Here is a 23,070-nt window from a genome sequence, read left to right on the forward strand (position 1 = left end):
AGTGTAAAGACAGTCATGGTGAACTCTTTCCCAGCACTCATTTTGGATGGCCTGGGTCTATTTCCTCCCAAAATGCTGGCAGCTGCACAGTAGCATGCATAGGGCAGACATGAGTTTCTGCTTGATGGAAACCCACTGCTTTAATGCAGCTGAACTACTGGGGAACAGCTCTTAAGGCTGGTCAGGTTTAGAAGAATCAGCACTGCTAAGGATAGAATCAGAAGCACTGAATTTCTTCATTTACTCGACAGATTTTTGTATTTATATTAAAAATACGAATTTCTATTGCATTTTATGTTATTACTTGAAATCTTTTTCTTATTCTGCCACTTCTAGAAGGCATGAATTGAGAGTTTGACAATAAACAGGGTACTGGTTAGCCCTCATTGGAAAAAAGTTGCTTATAAACCCAAACTTCCTCACAAATACCATATACTTCTAGCTTTATCTTACTTATGGCTATGTGATTCTACATGAGCCCACTCACGTGGGCAAGCTTGCTAGGTGAGTCCCAAGCAGCCACCCATGGGCAACACGCCTGGAATATCAATGCAAGCCAGCAGGTTGGGTTAGCAGCAAACTGCATGCTGCAAAACCTAAGGCTGCTCCCAGCTAAGGGAGCTTTGCCAGCACCCAGAGAAGGTAGAAGTTACCTTTGTTATAGAGTTTCAGTCTTTGCTGTACAGATGTGATGGCTCCCAGTACTGAAAGGCGATTCACCCGGGATTTAATGTTGGAGGCTGTGCCAAACTCGTCCGCTAACATTTTTGCCACTCGTGAGATCTGGTCTTTGGGGGGAATGATCAACGAGATCATGCTGGTACCATTGCTGAGAAAGGAAAAAAAGAAGGCTTGTGAGCAGCCACCAGCCAAAGCAACAAGTGGGTTCATGCCATATTCCATGCACACAGCTGTCTCTGCTCCCTCCCGCCCCACCAGGGATGCTTCACTTCACTGTCAGCTGTGCAATTCCTCTGCTGCTGGACAATAATGGGAGAGAGAAGAAAGCAAAATGGACTCTTAGAATCACAGACTGGTTTGGGTTGGAAGGGACCTCAAAGATCATCCAGTTCCAACCCTCACTAGCCCAGGTTGCTCAAGGCTTCATCCAACCTGGCCTTGAACACCTCCAGGGAAGGGGCAGCCACAACCTACCTGGGCAACCTGTGCCAGTGTCTCACCAGCCTCATTGAAAGAATTTCTTCCTAATATCCTGTCTCAATCTTCCCTCCTCAAGCTTAAAGCTCTTCTGAAGGTTTGACTCAATCCAATGTTCAGATTAGCCACTGTCAAGCAAGTCCTCCAAAAGTTGCTTGTCTAACCCAGGATACTGCTCTGGAAACAAGAACTTATGTACAAGCCAAGGGCTGCAAGCTAAAGGCATGTAAGCTGTCTCCAGCAGAGATTATTTCAAACAATGCAGCCACATATTTTAAGGACATTTTTAAGCCCATTCCATTTGTTCTCAGACAGCTGGAGCTCTAGCCAGCCCAAGTGCCAATTTAACACTTGGTTTTCCTCAGATGAATGCTGAAGGCTCAACTGGAAGGATGCCTTTGTGGCAGTCAGTCTTTCCCACTGCCCTGCTGGGGCTTTGCTTTATGAAGCAGCTCACCAACTCTGGCAGCTGCTTTAAATAAAGTACATGGCTGAGTTCACAAATGTCAACCCCAGGCATGGAGTCAGGAGATAAGACCCCACAAATCACAGAAATGGATTAAGTTCAATGAAAAAAAAAAAAGTTAAGTTTGATATTAGTTTTTTTTTCCTATGGGTTTAGGGTAGATCCTGCAGAAGGCTTAATCCCCCAAGCAGCCTCATGGTTCAAATCCATCCAAAGCCAAACTGAAGATCAGGGAAGTTCCCATCTGCCTGGCAGCAGGTACCTCTCTTTTGCAACTGAAGTATCCCAGATGTCTGAAGTGCTGCTTCTGCATTGTCTCAGATTTATCCCAGACCTCATACTTCACATTAGAGTAATGGCATAAAAATCAAATACCTCATCATGTCCTCTAGCCCTCTCAAGGGCAAACCAGCTAAAGCTCTCTAAAAAAAAAAAAGCTCTACTCAGGATTCTGAGCCAGAGCACCAACAAAGTGCTTTGCAGCCATAAAAAAAGAAAAAGGAGTTTTCTCCTTTACATTTCCTGCAGTAGGAGAAGACTAACAGTACCTGCCTGCTGCTGTTTCAGATTGTCATGCACCAGCATCCTGCCTGAAGTGTTTGGGCTACAGAGACAGCAGGGAAGTGCTTTAAAAAGCATCACTTCATTAGCCTCTTTACAAAAGTTATGCAGCCCTCTTCCAAAGATCTCCAATTCAGGCCAAGTGGAAAAGGATGCTGCTGGGTCAGACAAGTCCCTGACCTTAAAGAATTAACAACTAATTTGGTTTAATATCCAAGATCCCCATACACACTAATCAAGAAAGTTGCACAGAGACACTTGCAGACATGATTCCCAGAAGGAGCTTTGAGCCATGCTGACACCCATCAGACTTCCAGGTCACACCAGCCAAGAATACTCCATCTACCACTCAATGACAGCAGTTAGCTCCTCCTGTGAATGGCAGCAGCCTTAGGGGAGATATAATGGCCCATCACTCCCAGCAGGCTCTGTCAGTGAGAGGCTGAGCAGAATGAAAGCAGCTCTTCCTGGCTTCTCTGAAAGCAGCACTGGAGGCAAGCTCACATAGGTGACTCCTTCCTCTGAAAGGAGAGCTTCTCAGGCTTCCCAGAGATGTGAAAGTTCTGCACATCAGGCCTAGCTTGCTGTATGAACTAAGGGCATCTGGAGGTGGGAGATGGGAGTGCTATGCCCTTTGGCAACCCATGGCTCTCCTGCTGGAAAGAGATTTCCTGCATTTTTTCCAGTATTCAGGACAAAGGGGATAAAGCAGAGAGCAAGCTTGGGCAGCAGGTGGGAACAGCCAGGAGGAAGATTTGGGTGTGCTCTGCCAGGAGCAGTTCTTAAAAAAAAAAAAAAACCAAAAAAAAAAATCTTGTAAAGCTATCTTCAATTTTCAAACGCAAGCCATCCCTTGAATGCCAGAATCCCAGCATGGCAGGGTTGGAAGGGACCTCTGGAGCTCATCCAGCCCAACCCCACTGCTAAAGCAGGGCACCCACAGCAGCTTGCCCAGGAGCACAATGGCCAGGGGCAGTTGGAAGCACTCCAGAGCAGGAGACTCCACAATCTCTCTGGGCAGCCTGCTCCAGCCCTCCAGCACCCTCACACCAAACTATTTTCTCCTCCTGTTCAGAGGGAACCTCCTGGATTCCCGTTTGTGCCCAGTGCCCCTTGTCCTCTCTCTGGGTACCACTGAGCAGAGTCTGGCCCCAGCCTCTTGCCCCCCACCCTTTAGCTCTTGCTGAGCATTGCTCAGCTCCCCTCTGGGGCTGCTCTTCTCCAGGCTGAACACCCCCAGGGCTCTCATCCTTTGCTCCTCACCGAGCTGCTCCAGGCCCCTCAGCAGCTTTGTAGTCTCCACTGGACTCCCTCCAGCAGTTCCTGGTCTCTCTTGAACTGGGGAGCACAGAACTGGATACAGTACTCCATCTGTGGCCTCATTAGGGAAGAGTAGGTAGGGAGGAGAACCTCTCTTGCCCTGCTGGCCTCTTCTTAATGCACTGCAAGAGACCATTTGCCTTCCTGGCCACAAGGGCACAGTGCTGGCTTGTGGCAGACTTGTTCTCCACCAGCACTCCCAGATCCTTCTCCCAAAGCTCTTTTCCAGCAGGTCAGCCCCTCCCTGTACTGCTTCAGGGGGTTATTCCTCCCCAGGTGCAGGACAAATCCCAGCTCCTGGCTTTGTGTTCCACTGCATTAGCAGAGCCTCTGGCCAGAGCACAGCTCTGCATGGTGTGAGCTGGCTGCAATGTGCCAAAGCCACACCTTGAAGGGGCCACCACTCCTGGCAGTTACTTCTATGACACAGTGTCTTACCTCCAAGGCAGTCACGAGTGCCAGTCAGACCACTGCTCCTGAGGAGCACTCTGCCCAAAGCACCCTACCTGAGATAAGGCAGCAGCCTTCACAAGCCCTCCTGCTGGAACACTGCACACAAACAAGTGGAAAGGGTCTCCTGGATGATGCGTTCTCCCTCACTCAAGTCTCAAACTAGTTTAACAGCACAGTACTGGGCAGGGTCCATCCCTTGAGCCTGGATTTATGTCTAGGAACACCTTCCATTCCCAACACCAAGTGCATTTCTTGGGTTTGAGGTGCTTTCACCACTAGCTGCTCAGCCAAAGTTATGTCAGACACTACCTAATTGCTGCAGAATCCAGCACAACAGCTGGGGTGCAGCTTGCCACAGGAGCACCTCAACAACATCTCAGGCTGCTGGAGCCTGGAGCTCAAAGAGTCAGCCAGCTTGTCCACAGTGCCCCCAAGCACCTAGCACCCCACGGGCAATGAACACAAACTGGAACACAAGAGGTTCTAAGTAAACATAAGCAAACAATTATTCCTTTTGAAGGTGGCAGAGCACTGGAACAGGCTGTCCAAAGAGGTTGTGGAGTCTCCATCTCAGAAGCTATTCAAAACCCACTTGGACATGTTCCTGTGTGCTTTACTGCAGGTGATCCTGCTCTAGCAGGGGAGCTGGACTAGATGGTCTTCAGAGGTCCCTTCTAACCCCCATCACTCTCTGATTCTGTAAAGGAAGGCAGCCCCAGCCATGCTGCTGTCTGCTGGGTACCAATCCACCCAACCAAGGAGTTCATTAGGCAGCCATGAATTAAAGGTAACATCAGCACCCCCTGCACTTCTCCCTCTTCCTTAGACAAGCACACAGCCAGATCTGATCACTAAATTGGATCATGTCCCACAGAGGTTGAGACCTAGCAAGACACCAGCTGAAGCAGACGTGCATACCAGTGACCAGGATGGTGCAGAGCTCCCTCACACACCAAGACCACGTTACCCTACCTTGAAGCAAGCTGTATGTGACCTTACTGCAGGCTGGCAAGGTCTGAAATCCCTGTGGTTGCATCTGCTGAGTTCACCACAACTGAGACAAAACACAGCAAAGAGTTTCTAAGAAAGCTGCTGTGCAAAACCAGTTAGGAAGCAAACCAGGTTATTCTGCATAGCAACACAGCTTCCAGAGCTCCTGTCAGCCTTTGCAGCCACTCTGCCTGCACAAGGACAGGTATTTGTGACTGGGTTGCATCTAGAGAAGGGTGGCCAGCAGGGCAAGGGAGGTGATTCTCCCCCTCTACACCACTCTGGTGAGACCCCACCTGGAGCTCTGTGTCCAGTTCTGGAGCCCCTAGTACAGGAAAGGTCTAGAGGTGCTGGAAGGTGTCCAGAGAAGGGCCATGAGGATGAGCAGAGGGCTGGAGCTGCTCTGCTCTGGAGACAGCCTGAGAGAGTTGGGGTTGTGCAGTCTGGAGAAGAGAAGGCTCCCAGGAGACCTTCTTGTGGCCTTCCAGGATCTGCAGGGGGCTACAAGAAAGCTGGGGAGGGACTTTTGAGGGTGTCAGGGAGCGATAGGACTGGGGGGAATGGAGCAAAACTAGAAGTGGGGAGATTCGGATTGCATGTTAAGAAGAAATTCTTCCCCATGAGGGTGGTGAGAGACTGGCAGAGGTTGCCCAGGGAGGTGGTGGAAGCCTCATCCCTGGAGGTTTTTGCAGCCAGGCTGGATGTGGCTGTGAGCAACCTGCTGTGGTGTGAGGTGTCCCTGCCCATGGCAGGTGGGTTGGAACTGGCTGATCCTTGAGGTCCCTTCCAACCCTAACAATTCTGTATGCCAAACCTCCCTGATTGCTGACAAGCTGCACATCATGTTCTAGAGTACATCTGCTCTGGGGATGATGGAGGACAAATCATGCTGACTACAACCTCCCAAAAGGGCCTTTCCAAAAGAGCAGCTCTGTAAACCCAGCAGGCTCTGCTGCACACCAAGCACATGGGACCTTTGCTGCCAGCCACAAATCTCCTGGTGAGCACACTGCCAGACAGAACTTCATTACAGGACTGTTACAGTCAACAATTACGAGATCGATCCAGATTAAGGGCAGGGCTCACGCTGGCAGCTCAGGATCGAACGGGCAATGAGCTGCTTCCTCCCTGTGTCATTCCCAGGGCTCCAGCAGGAAGGATGGACCCAAAGCACCCCAGATTCATAGAATGGTTTGCATTGGAAGGGACCTTAAAAATCATGTAGCTCTAACCCTCCATGGGCAGGGACACCTTCCACTAGCCCAGGCTGCTCAAGGCCTCATCCAACCTGGCCTTGAACACTTCCAGGGAGGGGACATCCACAACCCCCCATGGCAACCTGTTCCAGTGTCTCCCCACCCTCACTCTAAAGAATTTCTCCCTTCCCTCAGGATCCCAGCTGCAGAACACAGCCCTCCTAAGAGGTTTCCCCTCCCTGGTTTTAGTGGGCCCAAGACAAATTACAGCAGACCAGCTGGGAGCTAATGCTTTCAGACCAAGCTGAGCCAGGAAGTTTTAAGCAGCTCCAGACAGTTGCTGTCCTCATTCTGGGCTAAGGAGGGCCTGCAGAGCAGCCAAGGACCTGCTGCTGCAACACAAGTGTGCACACCCAGAGCCCAAAGGCTCTGAGATGTTGGCTTGGTAAGACACAGGCATCTCTGGGCACAACACGTGCCACTATTCAAGGGTCTGAAGGAGACAAAACAAAAGCATTAAGGGCACCTGTCCATGCAATACAGAGAGACAAGGGGGCAATGAAGTGCCAACCTCTGGGAAGGTGGAAACCCTTGGCTGTCTGGGTGCTATGGTTACTACTCACACTGTGCCAGCACTGCAATTAGCTCAGATTTAACATGGCCTGGGAGGTATCTCTAGGATAAAAGATTATGATCACAGCTCCAGTTCTGCTTCTGAACTGCAGGTGGGCTCTGACCTTGCTCCTACAACCCGCCAGCAAGCTGTTTGGAGGGGGAAAGGGAAGCAAACCCAAGGATGTTTCGCTCTCTTGAGACAGCCATTTCCTTTGGTAAGGGAGGTTTGTGGCTAGGACAGCCTGTGCTGCAACTAAAACTGCATTGTTACTACAGCTTGAATTCCAGACACCTGCACCACGAAGCAGCAGCCTTCCCTGTCAGGGAGGCTAAGAGCACACATTAACAAGTTCTCACAGCAAGTGGCAGCGTGTGCAGAGCTGAACCATCACTAACCCAGCCCTGGAAAGCTGCAGGGAAAAGTTTTGCCAATGTCCCTGCAAGCAGGTACTGTGGCATCCAAGCAGCTTGACTTAGAGAATGGTATGGGTTGGAAGGGACCTCTGGAGATCATCAAGTCCAACCTCCTCCCTACCAAAGCAGGATCACCTAGGGCAGGTCACACAGGAACGCATCCAGATGGGTTTGTAAAGTCTGCAGAGAAGGAGACTCCACAACCTCTCTGGGCAGCCGGCTCCAGAGCTCCAGCACCCCTACAGGGAAGATTTTCCTCATGTTGAGGTGGAACCTTCCAGGTAAGAACCATGGTGGAACTGGGAAAGGGGCAATTCCAGGTGCCAGCAATGCCAGGTGGCTTTAGCACAGCTGCAGCAGGAAGTTCTTCAGGTGTGTGAGAAAACACAGTGATAGAGATGCAGACAGGGATGGGGAAAACACCTTCACATTAATTCTTCAAATTAATTTTTCAGGTTTTATTAGCAGTCAATAACTCTACAGGTTTTGCAAACCCTTGAATCCTCCTTGCCTGCACCTACTTTTTGCAAGATCTTCCCTGCAAGCTCTTCCTGCACAGCCCAAGAGGTTACCACCAAACAGCATCTCACCAGGCCTCACACTGCTGTGGTGCTGCAGACCAAGAGGAGAACTGCTGGGTTCTCTCCAGAAGCACAAAAAAGGGATCTCACAGAGGACACTGAGACCAGCTGGATTGCTGTGCCAGGTCCTCAGCCATGTTTGGCACCAGGAGCAGTGCCCACTGCATCCACGTTCCGTGGTTCAGCACGAGGAAGCCACCACAACAGAGGGCAAGTGCACAAAGCAAGCAGTGTACCACATTTGAGGTCAGCTGCCAAGTACATCCCCATGGACAGTTTGCCTTTCAGCTGGCAGTTAAGCCTCCTGCTCTGGGTGGCCATCTTCATCTACAGGGAATTGGTTTCTACTCTTTTGCCCATCAGAAGGAACAGCTGAGCAGATCCTCAGGCTTTCAGCTGTAACCAGAAACTGGTCTAGGGGTTTTCTCCAAGACTCCTGCCATCTTACACAGCTACCTGCACAGCCACATACCACACAGCAAACCAGCAAGCACCAACTGTAGCTACCCTTGACTTGGCAATCCCAACCAGAAGTCTGGGGAGGCACAGTCACTCAACCTGTCTGCTGGAATTTGGGAAATGAGCTGGCAAGGGAGAGCATTAGCTCCATGGAGTTGCTATATAAATAGTAGTCACTGGCCCATCCTGTGGGATCAGAGGAGAGCTGACAAACAGCAGCTGAGCTGTGGCTGTTCCACAGTGAACCATTTCACACTACCAGCACACTGTGTGATGTGGAGGACACACAGACATGAGGAAGGTCACTCATTCCCTCTGACTCAAAATGAGCTTATTTTCACAGGGCACAGGCTTCAAGAGCTTCTTGCTTTCCCCAGCAACCAAGGGCAGCACGAGGCCTATATGTGACTGCCAGGGAGCAGCAGGAGAGTGCAGCAAACAGCTTTCAGATAATCTGATCTGAACCACATGCCACAGCTAGGAAGCTTTCTATGAAATACCTGTTGCCACATACTGCTTCAAGCAATGTTACCTTCCCAAGGTAGAACCTGCTGGTCTCCAGCCAAGAGGACCATGGATTACTGGGCAGGCATCATGTGTGCCGAGGAGCCCAAGCTGCCTGAACAGCCAAGGCTACTGAAGTTAGGCCATTTCCACCACTGATATTGCCAGCTGCAAGACAGATGGCAGCAATAGCTGTGCAATCCAAAGCAGAACTTCACCAGGCATGTACCACAGGTCCATGAGAAGAGAGCTGCTGCTGAACGAATACCCACAGGAGGCTGCAGGCACACAACGCTCCTGCAAAAGTCTAAGCTGAGAGCAGAGGCCACACAAGCAGTGGTGTAAGTAAAGAACACTGGAGGGGTCTCTGATCCTGTGTCTGAGCAGAGATGTTGAATGATGTGCTACAAAAGGCCAAGTGTCCTCTGGTACAGGCAGAGATGAAATTGGTGGCTCGGGTTCTGCGAAAGGCAGGCCATTAGGCACTCCCTGTTCAGAGAAGCCCTGCAAGCAACAGCACTGACCTTGCTGTAGGGAAGCTCTATGCACAGGCTCTTCCAGCTTAGGAATTATGGCTGTGAAGTACACCAACAGGTCAGAGCTCTGCCCTTTAAAGACTTCATGTCTTTTACTATGACAAAGCCTTCATCGAATAGGAAGTGGCTCGAGTCCACTTGAGACACTAAATCTAAAGAGACGATGGCAGATGCAAAAGCTACATAAATTTTCCTGGAAATCCTGTCAGCCTGCTAGGAAAGAGCAGAGACAAGAGTCTGGGATCCCTTCAGAGGCAATGTCATCTGGAAGCCTAGCCTCTGAGAACACTGGCTGAATGCTTTGCAATAAACACAGCCAACAGGCCTCAATCTAACTGCTGCTGCTCAAGAGGCAACAGCTTTTGGTGAGGTCTCCATCACAAGCAGGTGATTCATCACCTGTTCAGATGGTAGGTTCAAAGCATAGATTGAGTTGGAGACACCTAGACTGAGCATACAATACCAGTTAGCTGCCAATGGGACCTACCATTAGCCCCTTCGAGTTGAAGTTGAGATGAAAGCCATGCTGTTGGCAGCACTTTTTACAGCATCATTGCAGCAAGAACCTCACAACCCCTATCTGGGGCATTCTGCGTTTCACCACATCATACACCAACTCTGGAGCAGCTGCTAAAAGGTGACATCAACATAACTTGTTCCCCAAAGGTTTCCCAGGAAGGGTATGAAGATGTAGAAGAGAGCTGTTCCCAAGCAAAATAAGGCAGAGAGGACCTCTCTGGGTCCAGTGCCACCTCAGCAGCACAGAAGCAGCACAAGATGAAGGCAGGGTGGATATGACAGCAGGGCCAGGAGACCAAATAATTCTTTCCTTAAGAGTCTTTTCCAGCATAAACATTCATTGGAGAAAGTGAGCTTCCCTCCCCTGAGGGGAAACACTCCAGGTAGCTAATTCCCCCATCAGTCTCTGAATGTCACCTCTACCCTGGACAAAGGAGCATCACTTAGCTGCACAGCATGAGGCCATGCAGCCACTGCCACCATAGCCAAGCTCTAGTGCTGCAGTTGTGTCTCAGAGCCTGCGACAGCAATCCTGTATATCCTCTTCCTGCAATACCAGCAGATGAGATGGGAAAAACACTTTGTGTAACCAGAAACAGTTTGGAAGCTGTTAAGACATTAAGAGTGTCCTGAAGAGGTCCTCTGCCCTCCCACCCTAACTTAGAGCCCTTCTCCATGGGGAAAAGCTTGCAGATGCCAAGGAGGCTTATCAAGTGCAAGCTGAGGAGTGGAGCACCAAAGCAGAACCCACCCTGGGAGGGAGAAGTGAGGCTGCTCTCCCCAGTGCACCTCCTGCTTCAGCAGCAAGGGAGAGCTTCCCACAGGGAGGCAGCAAATGGCTGCTTCAGCAAAGGAGCAGAGGCCAGACTGCCTAGTGTTTCACCAAGGGTCAGGCAAGGTAGTGCTTTCCCCTCCCTCAGCAGTTGCTGGCCTGCTGCCAGGATGTGCCTCCTGAGCTCTGCATGCATCTCTCCCCAGGGACAGAAAGGAGGTGGAAGAATAATCAGGTCACAGCCCTCCATTTCTCCACATAGCAGAATTTGGCCAGGTATCACCTGTCCAAAAGCTGCACAGGGAGCAGGTAACATTGCCCATTGGTCCAGCAGGTGCTACCTGCACAGAGGTCAACACAAGCAGCTCCATACTGCAAGTCCCATCCCAACCCCAACCAACTGGAACCAGCTGGTGTTCACCAGCACCCAGACCTCAAGTTGGTGGTGCAGTGGCAGGAGCAGATCCTGACTGGGAAGGTGAATCAATGCCACTCAGAAATCCTTGGATCAAAGGCAAGACATGAGCAAACACAACTGCGTAGGCATGTTTTGAACAGGCCCCATTGGCTGGGCCTGACCTCATGCAGAAAGCCTGGATGCCCAATTACCAGTAAGTGGCACAGACATTGCTGCACTTCAGATGTTTGTGACTCACTGGGAGGCTTGCTTTTGCCACAGCTCCCCTGCCCTCCCCTCTCCCTCTCCAATTATTAATGCTCCAAGTTTAAAAGACTTGTTGCATTATGCTAATGGGCCAGTTGGGTACAAGATGTACACTGAGGGACTGGAAGCAACAAATCCAGATTTGCTTGTTAAGATGTTAATGCCTCAGAGCTACATGGGAATAGGGAGCTGAGAGAGGAGTTGGCAGGGGGGGAGGGAGGAAAGAAATCCACTTGCCACAAAGCCAAATAAGTCTGTCCTGTTTTGAGGTGCTCATTGCCATCTTCTACCACATCATTTGTCTCCAGCAGGCAAGGGCTCATTCATTAGCTCTGTGTGAATGATGATCTGTGTATGAATCACACTGCTCACTAATGATTCAGGCAGTTGTAAAGGAGGGTATCAGGCTGCTAACTACCAAGGGCTATAAAGCACCTGAGCTGCTGGCTGACACGTCACTGTCCTGCCAGCTTGGGTCCTTTGCTGCCACTTGCTAGTGTGTGCTCTCAAAAAGCCCTTCCTAATCATGGCTGTAACTCAAAAAGGGACAGGTAGAGCAGGCAGATGAGAAAGCCTTGGAAATGTTTTACAACTAGATGAAGGCAACCAGTAGGACATCACAACCCTTCAGACATCCTCCCCAGCTCCCTCTGTCTTCTCAGCTGGCACAGGGAAAGGGTAGCTTTCTCAGACCACCTACCCAGGAGACCACCAGAGCACAAGCTCTGCAGAGGCTCTGTCTCAGATCTGAGAGGTCTGAGCAGGCTGTTCACGTCAAATCTACACTCAGCTTCTAACCCCAGCACTATGGAGAGACTCTGATAGCAAAAGCATGGAATCAGCATGTAAGGAGCTACAGCACATCCTACATGATCACCTGCCACGGAGCCCTCAGGTATCACTTCTACCCTGGACTATTCCTACTCCAGCTTCTGTGAATGTCTCCTCCTCCTCCTCACACTCCCAGAAGCAAAAGGCAGCAGCAAAAGGCAGCATTAATATTACAGCCTTTACTTCTGTAACAGAAGCATGACCTCTTTTGGAAACTACCCTTAAGACAAGTGGGCTGACAAAGCATTAACTTCCAGGAAGTAGTTCAGCTTAGGTAAGAACACAAACCCTCCCCCCTTCCCTAAACACTCCACATCTTAATGATGGATCATAAAGCCAAAGCAGAAAACTCATTGTCAGGAAAATTCCATGTGCCACCCTGCAGACACTGCCCTTCCAGTCCTTGTCCCACTCACGTTTCACACTCCCTGCAGAGTGCAAGGCAGTCCTTTATCCAAAAACTGGCCCAGACCAGATTCCAGCAGAAGCAGAGGGAGGTCCACTGGAGACATCAGCTTGCTGTGGAGAGATCCTCGAGCCTACCCCATGACTGGCACTAGCATGACACATCAGCACTGCAACCTAATTAACAAGTTGAAAAGCCAAATTGTACCTTATGGCCCTTCACAGACAGAGCAGCTCACCCAGGCCCAGCTCAAGGTCTCCATCAGACACCAGCTCCTAAGGTGAAAGCTTCAGCTCTGCAGAAACACATCCTCTATCAGTGGTTAAACTGCTTCCCAGAGGCACAGCCACAACCACAGATCCCAGTGACAAAGGAAGGGAAAGAGATCTGCTGCCAGCCTGGGAGCCCAGGAGGAGGCCTCTGAACCAGCACATCTCTGGCAGTGTGGCCAGAAACCAGTTCCAGTGATGACAGACCACAGCAAACCCTCCTCCTGAGCTGTGACATCACTTGAAGACAAGACAGTTTTACTGGCACTTGCCTAGACATGGTGGTGTCCTTACAGTCACACAAAGTAGAGTATACCAGAGTTAAGAACCAACAATCCAAGAGCTACCCCAGCACAGGTGCAACCTCAGTGCAACAAAGCTGTGCAGCACCTGTGATCAGCAGAACAGAACAAGCCCCCTACAGCCAAGTGCTGCAGGTACTCTCAGGAGCAACTGAGTATTTGCACTGCTCATCTCAGGAGAGACACAGCTCATGGGTGCAGCACAAGATAACCCCAAAACCACCAGTTCCACAGCACTTTGTTCAGAAGAAATCAGGAACAAGGCAAAACTCATACAGGACATCTACTTGTAAGTTACCTCAGTTATTCCCCACATGCATCACAGCAGCATTCACAGCTGCAGTGTGAAGAAGGTGAGCTTTCAGGTCATGTTTGGAAAGGCCTACCATGCTAAACAACAGAACAGGACAAGACTGTTTCATTCTCCAGAACCCACAAGTCGTCCAAACACATCTCAGCTATGCCAACTTGTCCAATCACAACAGCAACACCATCCCAAGACACCCAGAACAAGGTGTAGAGATGCACAGCCCTCCCACCCACCTTCTCCCCAGCAGCCTCCTCTCACACAAGACTGGGAAACAGCAGCAGCTTGAAGCTAATTCCAAAGCTGGGCCCTTCCATCAGGACCAGCAAGGCTCCAGATGGACTGCAGGAGAAGCCAGCTGCAAATGATGCTTTCTGCAACACAAGCTGGGCAAATCATTCACATCTAAACAACAGGTCAGATTTTCCACCCTCAAGCAGAACTACTATGTGATTCACTTTGCAGGAATTCCCACACATTTTCAGGCCTCTGTCCTTTCTGGTGACTTTTCACTTGTCTCATGTTTGGTTTCTCCCATATAGCAGATGGAAGTCTCAGCCTGGCAGAACCCAAACCCCAGCAGGAAACTGCTTTGTTTTCCCATGGCTCTGCAGACACCAAGACTTCCTCTTCTCTTGCCATTTCTCCATTCTCCCACCTTGACATATTCCTTCCAGCTACAACCAGAAGCAGTTACTTGTTGAGACTTTGTTTCTGCAGTTGCTCAGTAGCTGCTGATGCCCTGGTTCCATCACAGCCAACCTCAGTTGTATTTACAGAGCCTTCAAAGACACCATTCTCTTTGCCTCTTCCTTCCCTGCCTCAGTCAAACAACTCATAAGGGCTACTGCTCTGAACTGAAGCCTAGCCCTGCTTTTAACTTCAAGCCAGGAAAAAGGTCTCAAGAGAGCAGGTTCCTGAAGGTTTTACCATGCAGGTTTTACCATTGCAAAGCAGCTCCACACCCTGAACCAGCACCTGCTGGGCTTTCACTGGGGGTCAGCACATCCATCTGCCCAGCAGAGGTGCCAGTCAACTGTTCCTGAGCAGAGCCCTTGGCAGGAAGCAAGCCCTCATCTCCAAGACATGGAGAAGTTTCCCAGATGTGATTCAGATGGGACCTCTCAGGCCCAAGCCTGGAAGAAGCCTGCCAGTTGCTGCTGATAGTTGATTTCACCAAGCATTTACAACTTAGGATAGCAGAAATAAGTGACCATAGCTCGGCTAACTACTCAGACTGCAGAGACCAAAGGAACAAAGAGTGATTGTCAGCTCAACACTGACATGGAAAACTGTGTGAAGCAACAGCAGAAAAGCCCTGAGAGAGAGATGAAGGGAAAAAACACAGTGGCTGATACCACTTTTCTCCTTGTGCTGCTGCAACACCCACAGGCAAAGACACAGCTGCAGCTTCTGGGAGGCACAGCCTTCACCAAGACTCTTTGAGAAAACCTAGATGGACTGGAAGCAGAATGCCTTTGTAGGGGAGGTGCTTGATGAATGCCTCAGCACTTCAAGCTACCAGAGATGAATGACAAGGCTAGAGTGCTCACAAGGGCTTAACATCCTTATCACCAGCCTTTTACCCTCGTCTTCTGGCTAGAAAGGTTAATTGCCTGTGGAACAGAAGTTGGACCCCGTTTGCTCTCACTCACACACTCAGCTATTTCTCCCTCCATTCTCACTGAATCAGAAGGATCAACTCATTGACTTTGTAGTGTCAGACAGTTTGCAACCCAACTTTGGAAGAGCCAGAAAGAAATAAGAGACATTTCTGTTTTAGGAAGCAAGACAGAGACAAAAGCTCCTTCTACTCTCTGCCAGCAGAGAAGGTTTTAGGATGGGTTTGATGGCATTTAAAAAATAACTTTTCATTGCTTTGATGTGCCAGATTCTTGCTATCCAGGGATCAGTGATAAAGCCAGCACTCCTAAGCAGGGCTGGAAAAATAACACAGGACATCCTTGCTAGGATATCACCTGAAAGTTTGAGAAGAGGTCTTACCCTTGCTGGCCTCTAGCTGATCAGCTTCTGGCATAGCTGAAGCTCTCATCTTCCCCCCTGGTTTTCTGACCAGACACTGCCACTTACCTCATCTATCTCAGACAGGACAAAAGCATTTCCTTGTCCTTGTGCTCACTTAACACTTTGATAACGTTCTGCACGTTTCATTGAGGTTCTACCCAAGCAGCAGGCTAGCAGCACAGGTGCCCCAAGCACCACACGTGAACTGAACGCCTAGCTCCAGCTTCCTCCCTTTCCCATCCCTTTGATCCGCTGCAGAAACAAGCGGCACACAAAACTGGAGCACTGCTGCTGGGTCACTATCAGGAGTACATGAGTAAGGGAAGGTGGAGACGCCAAGGAGCCCCTGGCCCTCCACATCACCCTGCTTAAAGGCTTTGCCCCCTCATCCACCCCAGAACAGGTCTTCCTACTTGGCAGGAAGAGGAAGCGACTCTCCCAAAGGCCGGAAAAGCCTGTTCCACTGCCTCACACCTCGGGTGCCAGGGAGCCCAAGGCTTCTGCTGGCAGAAGCTGCAGCATCCCTTCCCCTGCCTGAAACCCAGGCTAGGATAATTTTAGCTAGGACTCCCTGGAAGCACGACGCGCATTTACACACAACCAGCATAACCTTGCTCACAGCAAGGATTGCTGGCATCAGCAGCCTTCATCAGGTGGTGGTTGAGCAGCTAGCACACATTAAATTAAGGAGCAGCAGTTATGACAACATCAAGGAGATATGCTGGATACAGAGGGCTCGGCTGAACCTCCTACATGCATCTGACTGCACCTGCAGCTTCTTTGTCACTAAGTAAAGATGTCACTGATGAGGCTAGGCTGTGGCCCCAAGAAGCAGTTAGCCCTAACAGCCACCAACTCCCAGCTAGCCCTTCAGCCTCACCTCTCATTGGAGCTCTCCAACACCAGTTTTAACCCAGCTCTCTGCAATATGCATCCATCCAACATGAGAGGTAGACATGGTTCTGTTAGCACCTTCCAATCAGGGAGACCCAAAAAGCCAACTGTACATTTCCAAACCACAGCCCAGCTCTCTCAGTGCTGTTACAGAGACCCACAGCACTTTCCACAAGCTACCTGCAGCTCCCCAAGGCCTTGCAGCTTCATGGCACGAGTCATTTACACGTTCCCCTGCTTGCTGGGACCTCCCTGTGAGTACAGTGCCTGCTGTCAGTGCCATGCAAAGGCACAGCTGAATGATCAGCCTCAGCAGCCAAAGTCCACTCTTGCAGGGAAGGAAAGCTCTGGCTCCCCACTCCCTTTTCCTACACCCTCATCCCACACAGAGCTACACAGTAAGCTGGATTTAAAAAAAAAAATAAAACTAGGGAGACCTAATGTGGCTTGTGTTCTCCTCCCATTCTTCCTCCTGACTGGGTGAGTTTTCAGCTGAACAATTTCCCTGACCTACTCTACACCCCAGAACAGAAGCCAGCACTAAGGACAGAACGAGACAGCAGCTTGGCTCATGCAAGCTGTCCAAAGGCAACCTGCCTTTTGGGTGACCAGAGCACAATGCCAGCACTGCCCCAGCTAGAGGAACTGTGGGTCAAATGAGCCCATGGAAACTGGAGCCACAAGGGCAGCTAAAGGAGGCACACTTCATTTTTATTTTATTGTGTGGCAGAACAAGACACTTTCTTTGCTATTTTACAGATGTGGGACCTAGAGCTCGTACAGTAACTCAAACTCAAGTGGCTTCTTGACCCATGCAACAAGCTGCCAAGTTACCAAGACAGACACCGTGTCAACATTGGCATGGGGCAGGCTAGAAGAACACCCAGCAGTTTTACTTCTGGAGGGGAAAAAACCCAGATCATAGTGCAAGGATGATAAAAGCGGGATCAGAGACCTTAAATTTAATACTAACCAAACTTTGGAATAGTTTGCTTTTGGGGAAAGGGAGCTAAGCACTTTCACTGGCAGGTGAGGGGATGAGAAAAAGCAAATAAGTATCAGTACGAGAAGTAATGAAGTAACTGCTGCCTGGGCCCCTGCCTCCTGCCCTTCTCCTCCTGCCATCCCCAGCCAGCTGGTCCCTTGGGAAGAACCCAAGCCTGCACGGGGGGCAGAGGAGCCGTCTACTCCCGCTGGAATCCGCCGTTCCCCGGTGCCAGCTGGCACGGAGCAGCCAGTGGGCACAGCGAGGCCGGGCGCGACGTGGAGTTCCGCAGGCAGCATGGGCCCGCGTCCGCTGTCCTCCGGCCGGGACAGAGACACACACCTGTGACACCCCCGCAGGGAACTCATCCGCTTAGGGGAGTGGAGGGAAACCCAGCTGACGAGCGGCAGCCAGGCCGAGCTCGGCGACAGGCGCTGCCCTTTTCTCGTGAGGGAAATACGGTTACGCTTCCTTTCTGCCACTAAGCCTTCCCCTGTGCCCCCGGGCGGGGGACAAGGCCGTCCCGGCCCTTCTTGCCGAACCCCAAACCCGCATTTCTCTCCAAGCCCAAACCCCTGAGCGGCCGCAGAAACCTGGCCGCTTCACCACGCGGCGAAACAAAAGGGCACCGGGGCCCGGGAAGGGGCCAGTCGGGCCGAGACTGAGCCTCGCCCACCTCCCGCCTCCGTGGCAGGGGACCCGGAGCCGGCCGGGCCGGGCGGCCAACCCCTCGCTCCGGTTCCCGCTAAGACCAGGACCCTCCTCTCCCCATCCCCGGGGCGGCCGACCCCGCTGCCCGCCGGCCCGCCCCGCGGCCGTCCTCCCGCCGCGGCCTCCCCGAAGGCGGCGCAGGCCCCGCCGCTCACCCGCGAGCCGCTTCCAAGCTCTTGATGAGCTTCTTGATCTTCCAGATCTCCACGTTGCGGTCGGCAGCGCTGGGATCGTCCGCCATCTTCTCCCTCCTCCTCCGCCTCCTCCTCCTCCTCCTCCTGCTGCGGCGGCGGCTGCGGCGGCCTGCGGCGGGCCGGCAGCACAGACACAGCGGTTAGAGCCCCAGACCCGGCCCGCCCCGGCCCCGCCGCCGCCCCTCTGCCCGCCGCGCCCTCACCTCAGGCCCGGTCCCCCCCGGCGGCGCGCGGCTGGCGGCGGCGCTGACGTCGGACACCGGCTGCTCGCGCTCCCCCTCTCCGCGCTGCATGTGTTGCAATCGGCTCACATGGGGCCTGTGACATCACTTCCGGGGGACCGGGGCGGGGGGCAGCCTCCCGCCCCGCCCGCGCGGGAGCGGGGTGCCCCGCCATAGGCCGCCCGACCCGCCGCCACAGCCCCTTTCCCGTGCCGCTATTGGCCCGTGGCTCCGCGCGGGGCATTATGGGGCGCGTAGTCCGCGGCCCGCCCGGCCCGGCCGCTGCGCTCGGCGGGGCGGGGCGGGGCGCTGCGGCCGGTATCGCGAGAGCTACGCAGCCGGCCCCGGGCGCGCTTAAAGGGCCCGCAGCGGGCGGGAGCGGCATGGCCTAGGGTATGAGTCTGTGGTGGCGACCTGGGAACGGGTCTGCTCCCGAACGGGCCGCCCCACCCGGGCCTGGCTTCTGACGCTGGTACACACACCACCTTACCCCCTCTCCGCCCTGGCGGCATCATCCTCTGGGCCTTGTGTCACTTGCTTTACACCCCGTGCCACCCTCGCTGCCCCTTCCACAGACCCCGGCAGGCCACCTGAGCAGGGAGCAGAGCGTGTTCTCCCTCCCTTCGGGGTCTCCTGGGCCAGCCCCCAACCCCAACATCGCTGCTCTGGGGGTCTGCGGCCAACCTCCTCACAGAGGCAGGGCTCTCCATCCTGTCCCAGTGCCGCTGCTGTCCCACGTTGAGGCTAGAGCCCACCGCCTGGGGTTTGGAAACACTTGGTCCCTCCCGTCCCTTGGTCGTAAACATTTGGAGGAAGCAAAGCATGGAGGAAAGGAGATGGGGCACATGGAATTTTCTATGGAGCCACAGGATTATCCCACATGTTCCCTTCCCCTGGAAACATCACCTTTGTGCTGTCCTTATCGGCGCCGGGGGTGGCTGAGAGCTGCAGCAACTTGTGATGCCCACAGAGGTCTTGGCCAGGCTCAGTGGTGCACTCAGGTTGCTGTTCTGAAGGCACCAATGACTTGGTCGGTGTCTGGAGAAGGGCAGCAAGGCTGGCCAGAGGTTTAGGGAAGGCTGGGGAAATGGGTCCCAGCGAGCCCAGGGTGGAGGTGGCAGTGCCTGGCTGGGGAAATTGTGCCCCTGCGGCCCGGTCCTGCACGGCGAAGATAAGCACCGGGCTGCCTGGTGTCCCTGGGCGAGGGGCGCAGACCTCCCCGCCACACGGTGTGGCCGTAGCCTGGCTCTGCAGCCCTGCTTGGCCAGGGCTGTCCTCTGTCAGACAAGCAGGGGGCAATGCAGCCCCTCCCCAGGACAGTGGTGGCTCGGCATGGGGAGCAGAGTGCCCTGGGTGCCCCCACTGCACCCGTGGGCTGGGGCTTCTCATCTTATTGCATTATTCCTGGATTACTGCATCTTTAAGGTGATACACGCCAGCAATTCCTGGCTCTGGGAGAGCACATTGCACTGATGAGCCATCAAAGCCACCCCTGTGCCACTGCCTGCAAGGACAGCAGGGCTGTGAGGAGCCAACCCAGCTCTGCATATCTGAGCACACATCCAAGTACTGCATCTAAGCACACCCACAACCTCCATGTCCAGCTTTGCTAACCCACAACCTGCCTGTTTTGCCCCAAAGATGCCAGGCAGTGGGTTTGGGAGTGCCACAGCCCAGGGAGCCTGTTGGGTCTGCCTCCAGGATGGCCTGAAATGGGACCTGCTGGAAACAGTGACAAAATGGCACCAAAGCCATTTATTTGTTTGTTTTAGTAAGTGGCAGCAGGGATGATGCTTTCCTGGTGATGCTGAGTAGGCACCAACAGCTGGAAGCTGTGGTGATTTGTGGCTGTGGTGTCCTTCCAGCCCAATTTTCTGCCTCCCTGGAACAAACCAGCTCTGATGTTTGCCATCAGCCTGGTCTCCAGCCCTGTCCTGCCTTGGAGCAGCCAGGCCTCCACACTGTGCTGTGCCGTGCTGTGCTGTGGGGAGATTGTGCTCACAGGACAAGTGCTGCCACTGCTCTGAGCCCACTGCAGCCCCCTCTCCCTCCTGTGCTGCCTCTTGGATCCTTGGCTCACTGAAGCTATGCCAGGAGCTGGGTACTGGGCACAGCTGGGCAGCATGGTTAGCTGAGCAGAGACTGGGTTGGGGCTCAGCCTGAGGCTGGCTTTCTCTACTGACAGGGTCATTCCAAGGAGACACTGTACATTTCTGAACTACCTGCCTAGATTTAAGGTCCTGTTTCTCTTTGAGGGCTGAGCAAGTAGCAATTTCAACCCTTACAGTATTTTTTTTCCCACGGGCATCTGGTCCCACACAGCCCTTTATAATCCTCCTCAGAACAGTAAGACAGTGGATTGTGCCTGGCTTTAGGAGATGATCTGCTGAGATGGAAGTTTCTGTGCCTGATATGACAAGGACAGTGTATGCAGATGGGCAAGTGGACAACAACAGCTTACCCCATGCACCTTCCCTGCCTTTCCAGGTCAATCCAGAGACTCTGCTCCAAAACCTGCCTGCTGAGTATCCCAGTTGCCAGCTCCCAGCTGGATGCACCCACTGTGCTGTGGCACTTTCTGCTCCAGCCTTCTCAACACAACAGGTGCCACCAGCAGCAGCCCATGGCCAGCTGGCAGAGATGCTGAGCAGTGCCCATGTCCACATCCCTCTGGGACCTAGGAGGGAGCTGAGAGCAGCTATAGGGGCAGAGCCACTGAATCAGAGAGAACTTTCTCAATCCACCACTCTGCTCTTGACAGAGGCCATTTAAACCAGACCTGCACTGTCACAGCCTGCTGGCAGTCGCTGTCTTGGGGAGAATTGGGAGGCTCCATCTCATTTTCCTCCTTCAGTCTCCAAGGAAGTTGAGCATCTCCTGCCCATAGAGCCAACACAGCAGGTCTCTGTCCACAGCAGGCATGCTCCCCAAACACAGCTGTGGCTGTCCTGAATGGAGGGAAGATGCTGTTAGGGAAGAAAACAATCCACTGCAGCAAGTGAAGATGCCATGCACTGACCTGAGATCGCAGCCTCCCCCCTCCCCGTTCAAGCCAGGCAGGAGCTGTGCTGCTGGAATCTGCTGTCCCTGTGCTGTTTGTGATGGGATGTTGTTATCTGAAAGCAGAACCAAGCAGGCTTTGCCTTCCACTGACCTGCTCCTGCCCACAGAGAACACTGCCAGAGGATGTGTGCAGGAGGAAGCACAAACCTCACTCCATCGCTTTTTCCCCCAAAAGAATATGTGCAAAACTTGCCTTAATTACTCTCATGGACAGCCCAGTGATTTATTCCAGAGCTGCAGCACTGCTGAGGCTACAGATCACTGTCAGCCTAGGCAGAAAACAACAAAGAAGCCCAAACACCCTCTCTCCTGTTGCTGACAGACACCTCCCTGGTGGGACAGCAGCACTTAACTTCTCAGGACAGGAGTTGCTCAAGAGGTAACAGCCCAGCTGCCTCATTTCTGCCTTCCTGGTAGTTTTTCACAGCAGGAAACTGTTCTCAGCATGACACACATCACCTAATTTCACTTTTGCCTCCCCAAGTCAATAATTTATCTTACAAAGGAGGAGCTAAGAAAGGCTCATTAAAAGATAACATCTCTGAGAGCTGTATTTAAGCTGCGACAGTGAAAAGAATTCATTGGAGAAGCAAAAGCCAACTCTGATTAATGATTCAGGAGCCTGAAGACCCCAAGGTGATGACCCACTGGCCATGGCAGCACTACAGGCCAAGAGCAGAGGTAAGAGCATGCGAACAGCAGCCCCCATGGGCAGCAGCACTGTCCTGGGCTGTCCCCAGCTCTGCTGCACCAACATCTGGTGGCAATTTCAGGGAGGCAATAGGAAAAGATGAGTTTTTAACCTTTCACTTAAGGATGTTTCCTTTCAGCTCCTGAATCACCCAAATCCCTTTGCTGGAAGAATTCCTCCTCTTTTCCAGACTGTGGTTTTACACAGGGTGTCACTTTTGACAGGAGCAGCAGCAGGGGAAATGCAGGGCAGAAGTCACCTGCAGCTGAGTTTGGTGAGGACTGCTCTCAGGAGATGCACAGCCAAGTGCACCCTGCCACTACCAAACCCACAGGTAGGGCAGGAGCAGGGTTATGCTGTGGACACTTGGATGGCACCAACAGCTCTTGGGGGCAGCAGCTGCTGTGAACATCCTGGGCCAGATGTTCCTCAAAACTTTCAGGGAACCATGCTGGTCACACAGCCTGTCACTACATGCCTGGGACAAAGCCTTGCCACTTAGCAGTCCAACAAACCAGCAGCTGGATCCACACACAATCCATTTGTTTGTGTCCTTTGGCCACCTGTGGAAGACCTGTGGTCACACCACCAGCCCCACACACTGACCTGCTGCACTGCACTCTGCTCTCCTCCCTACAGCCACAGCAGGGAGGATCCCCAGAACCCCACTAACTCCCCTGGCAAAAGCAAAGCACTGAATTTTGGATCTCCTCAGCCCACCTGAAGCCAGACAGCTCAACCCTTGGAACTGCTGTTGAGCCCTCTGCTTCCTCCACCACAGCACACCAAGCATGCTGCAGGCTGAGTGCCCAAGGCATTGCCTCTGACCTCCTCCTATGGCTGCACCAGGCCCCTTCTTCATGTCCAGGCCAAAATACTCCAAGATTCCCCTCCCTTTACCATTAGGTCACTCACTACTCACTCCTTTGTCCCTGTGCACGTCAGCTGGCTCAGCTGATTTGG

General features: G+C 52.5%; 1 protein-coding gene across 1 annotated transcript in view; it reads right to left on the minus strand.

Moving 5' to 3' along the window:
* Nucleotides 1-18,179, minus strand: part of ETF1 (eukaryotic translation termination factor 1) — a 33,111-nt gene extending 14,932 nt beyond the window's left edge. The window contains exons 1-2 of the mRNA XM_054389123.1: nucleotides 18,094-18,179; nucleotides 654-829 (exon numbers count right to left, since the gene is read on the minus strand). Coding sequence (XP_054245098.1) covers nucleotides 654-829; nucleotides 18,094-18,179 — 262 coding nt within the window. The remainder of the gene's footprint in view (nucleotides 1-653; nucleotides 830-18,093) is intronic.
* Between the last annotated feature and the right edge of the window lie 4,891 nt (nucleotides 18,180-23,070).

This window comes from Indicator indicator, chromosome 18, assembly GCF_027791375.1.
Source record: "Indicator indicator isolate 239-I01 chromosome 18, UM_Iind_1.1, whole genome shotgun sequence".
Classification (NCBI taxonomy): Eukaryota; Metazoa; Chordata; class Aves; order Piciformes; family Indicatoridae; genus Indicator; species Indicator indicator.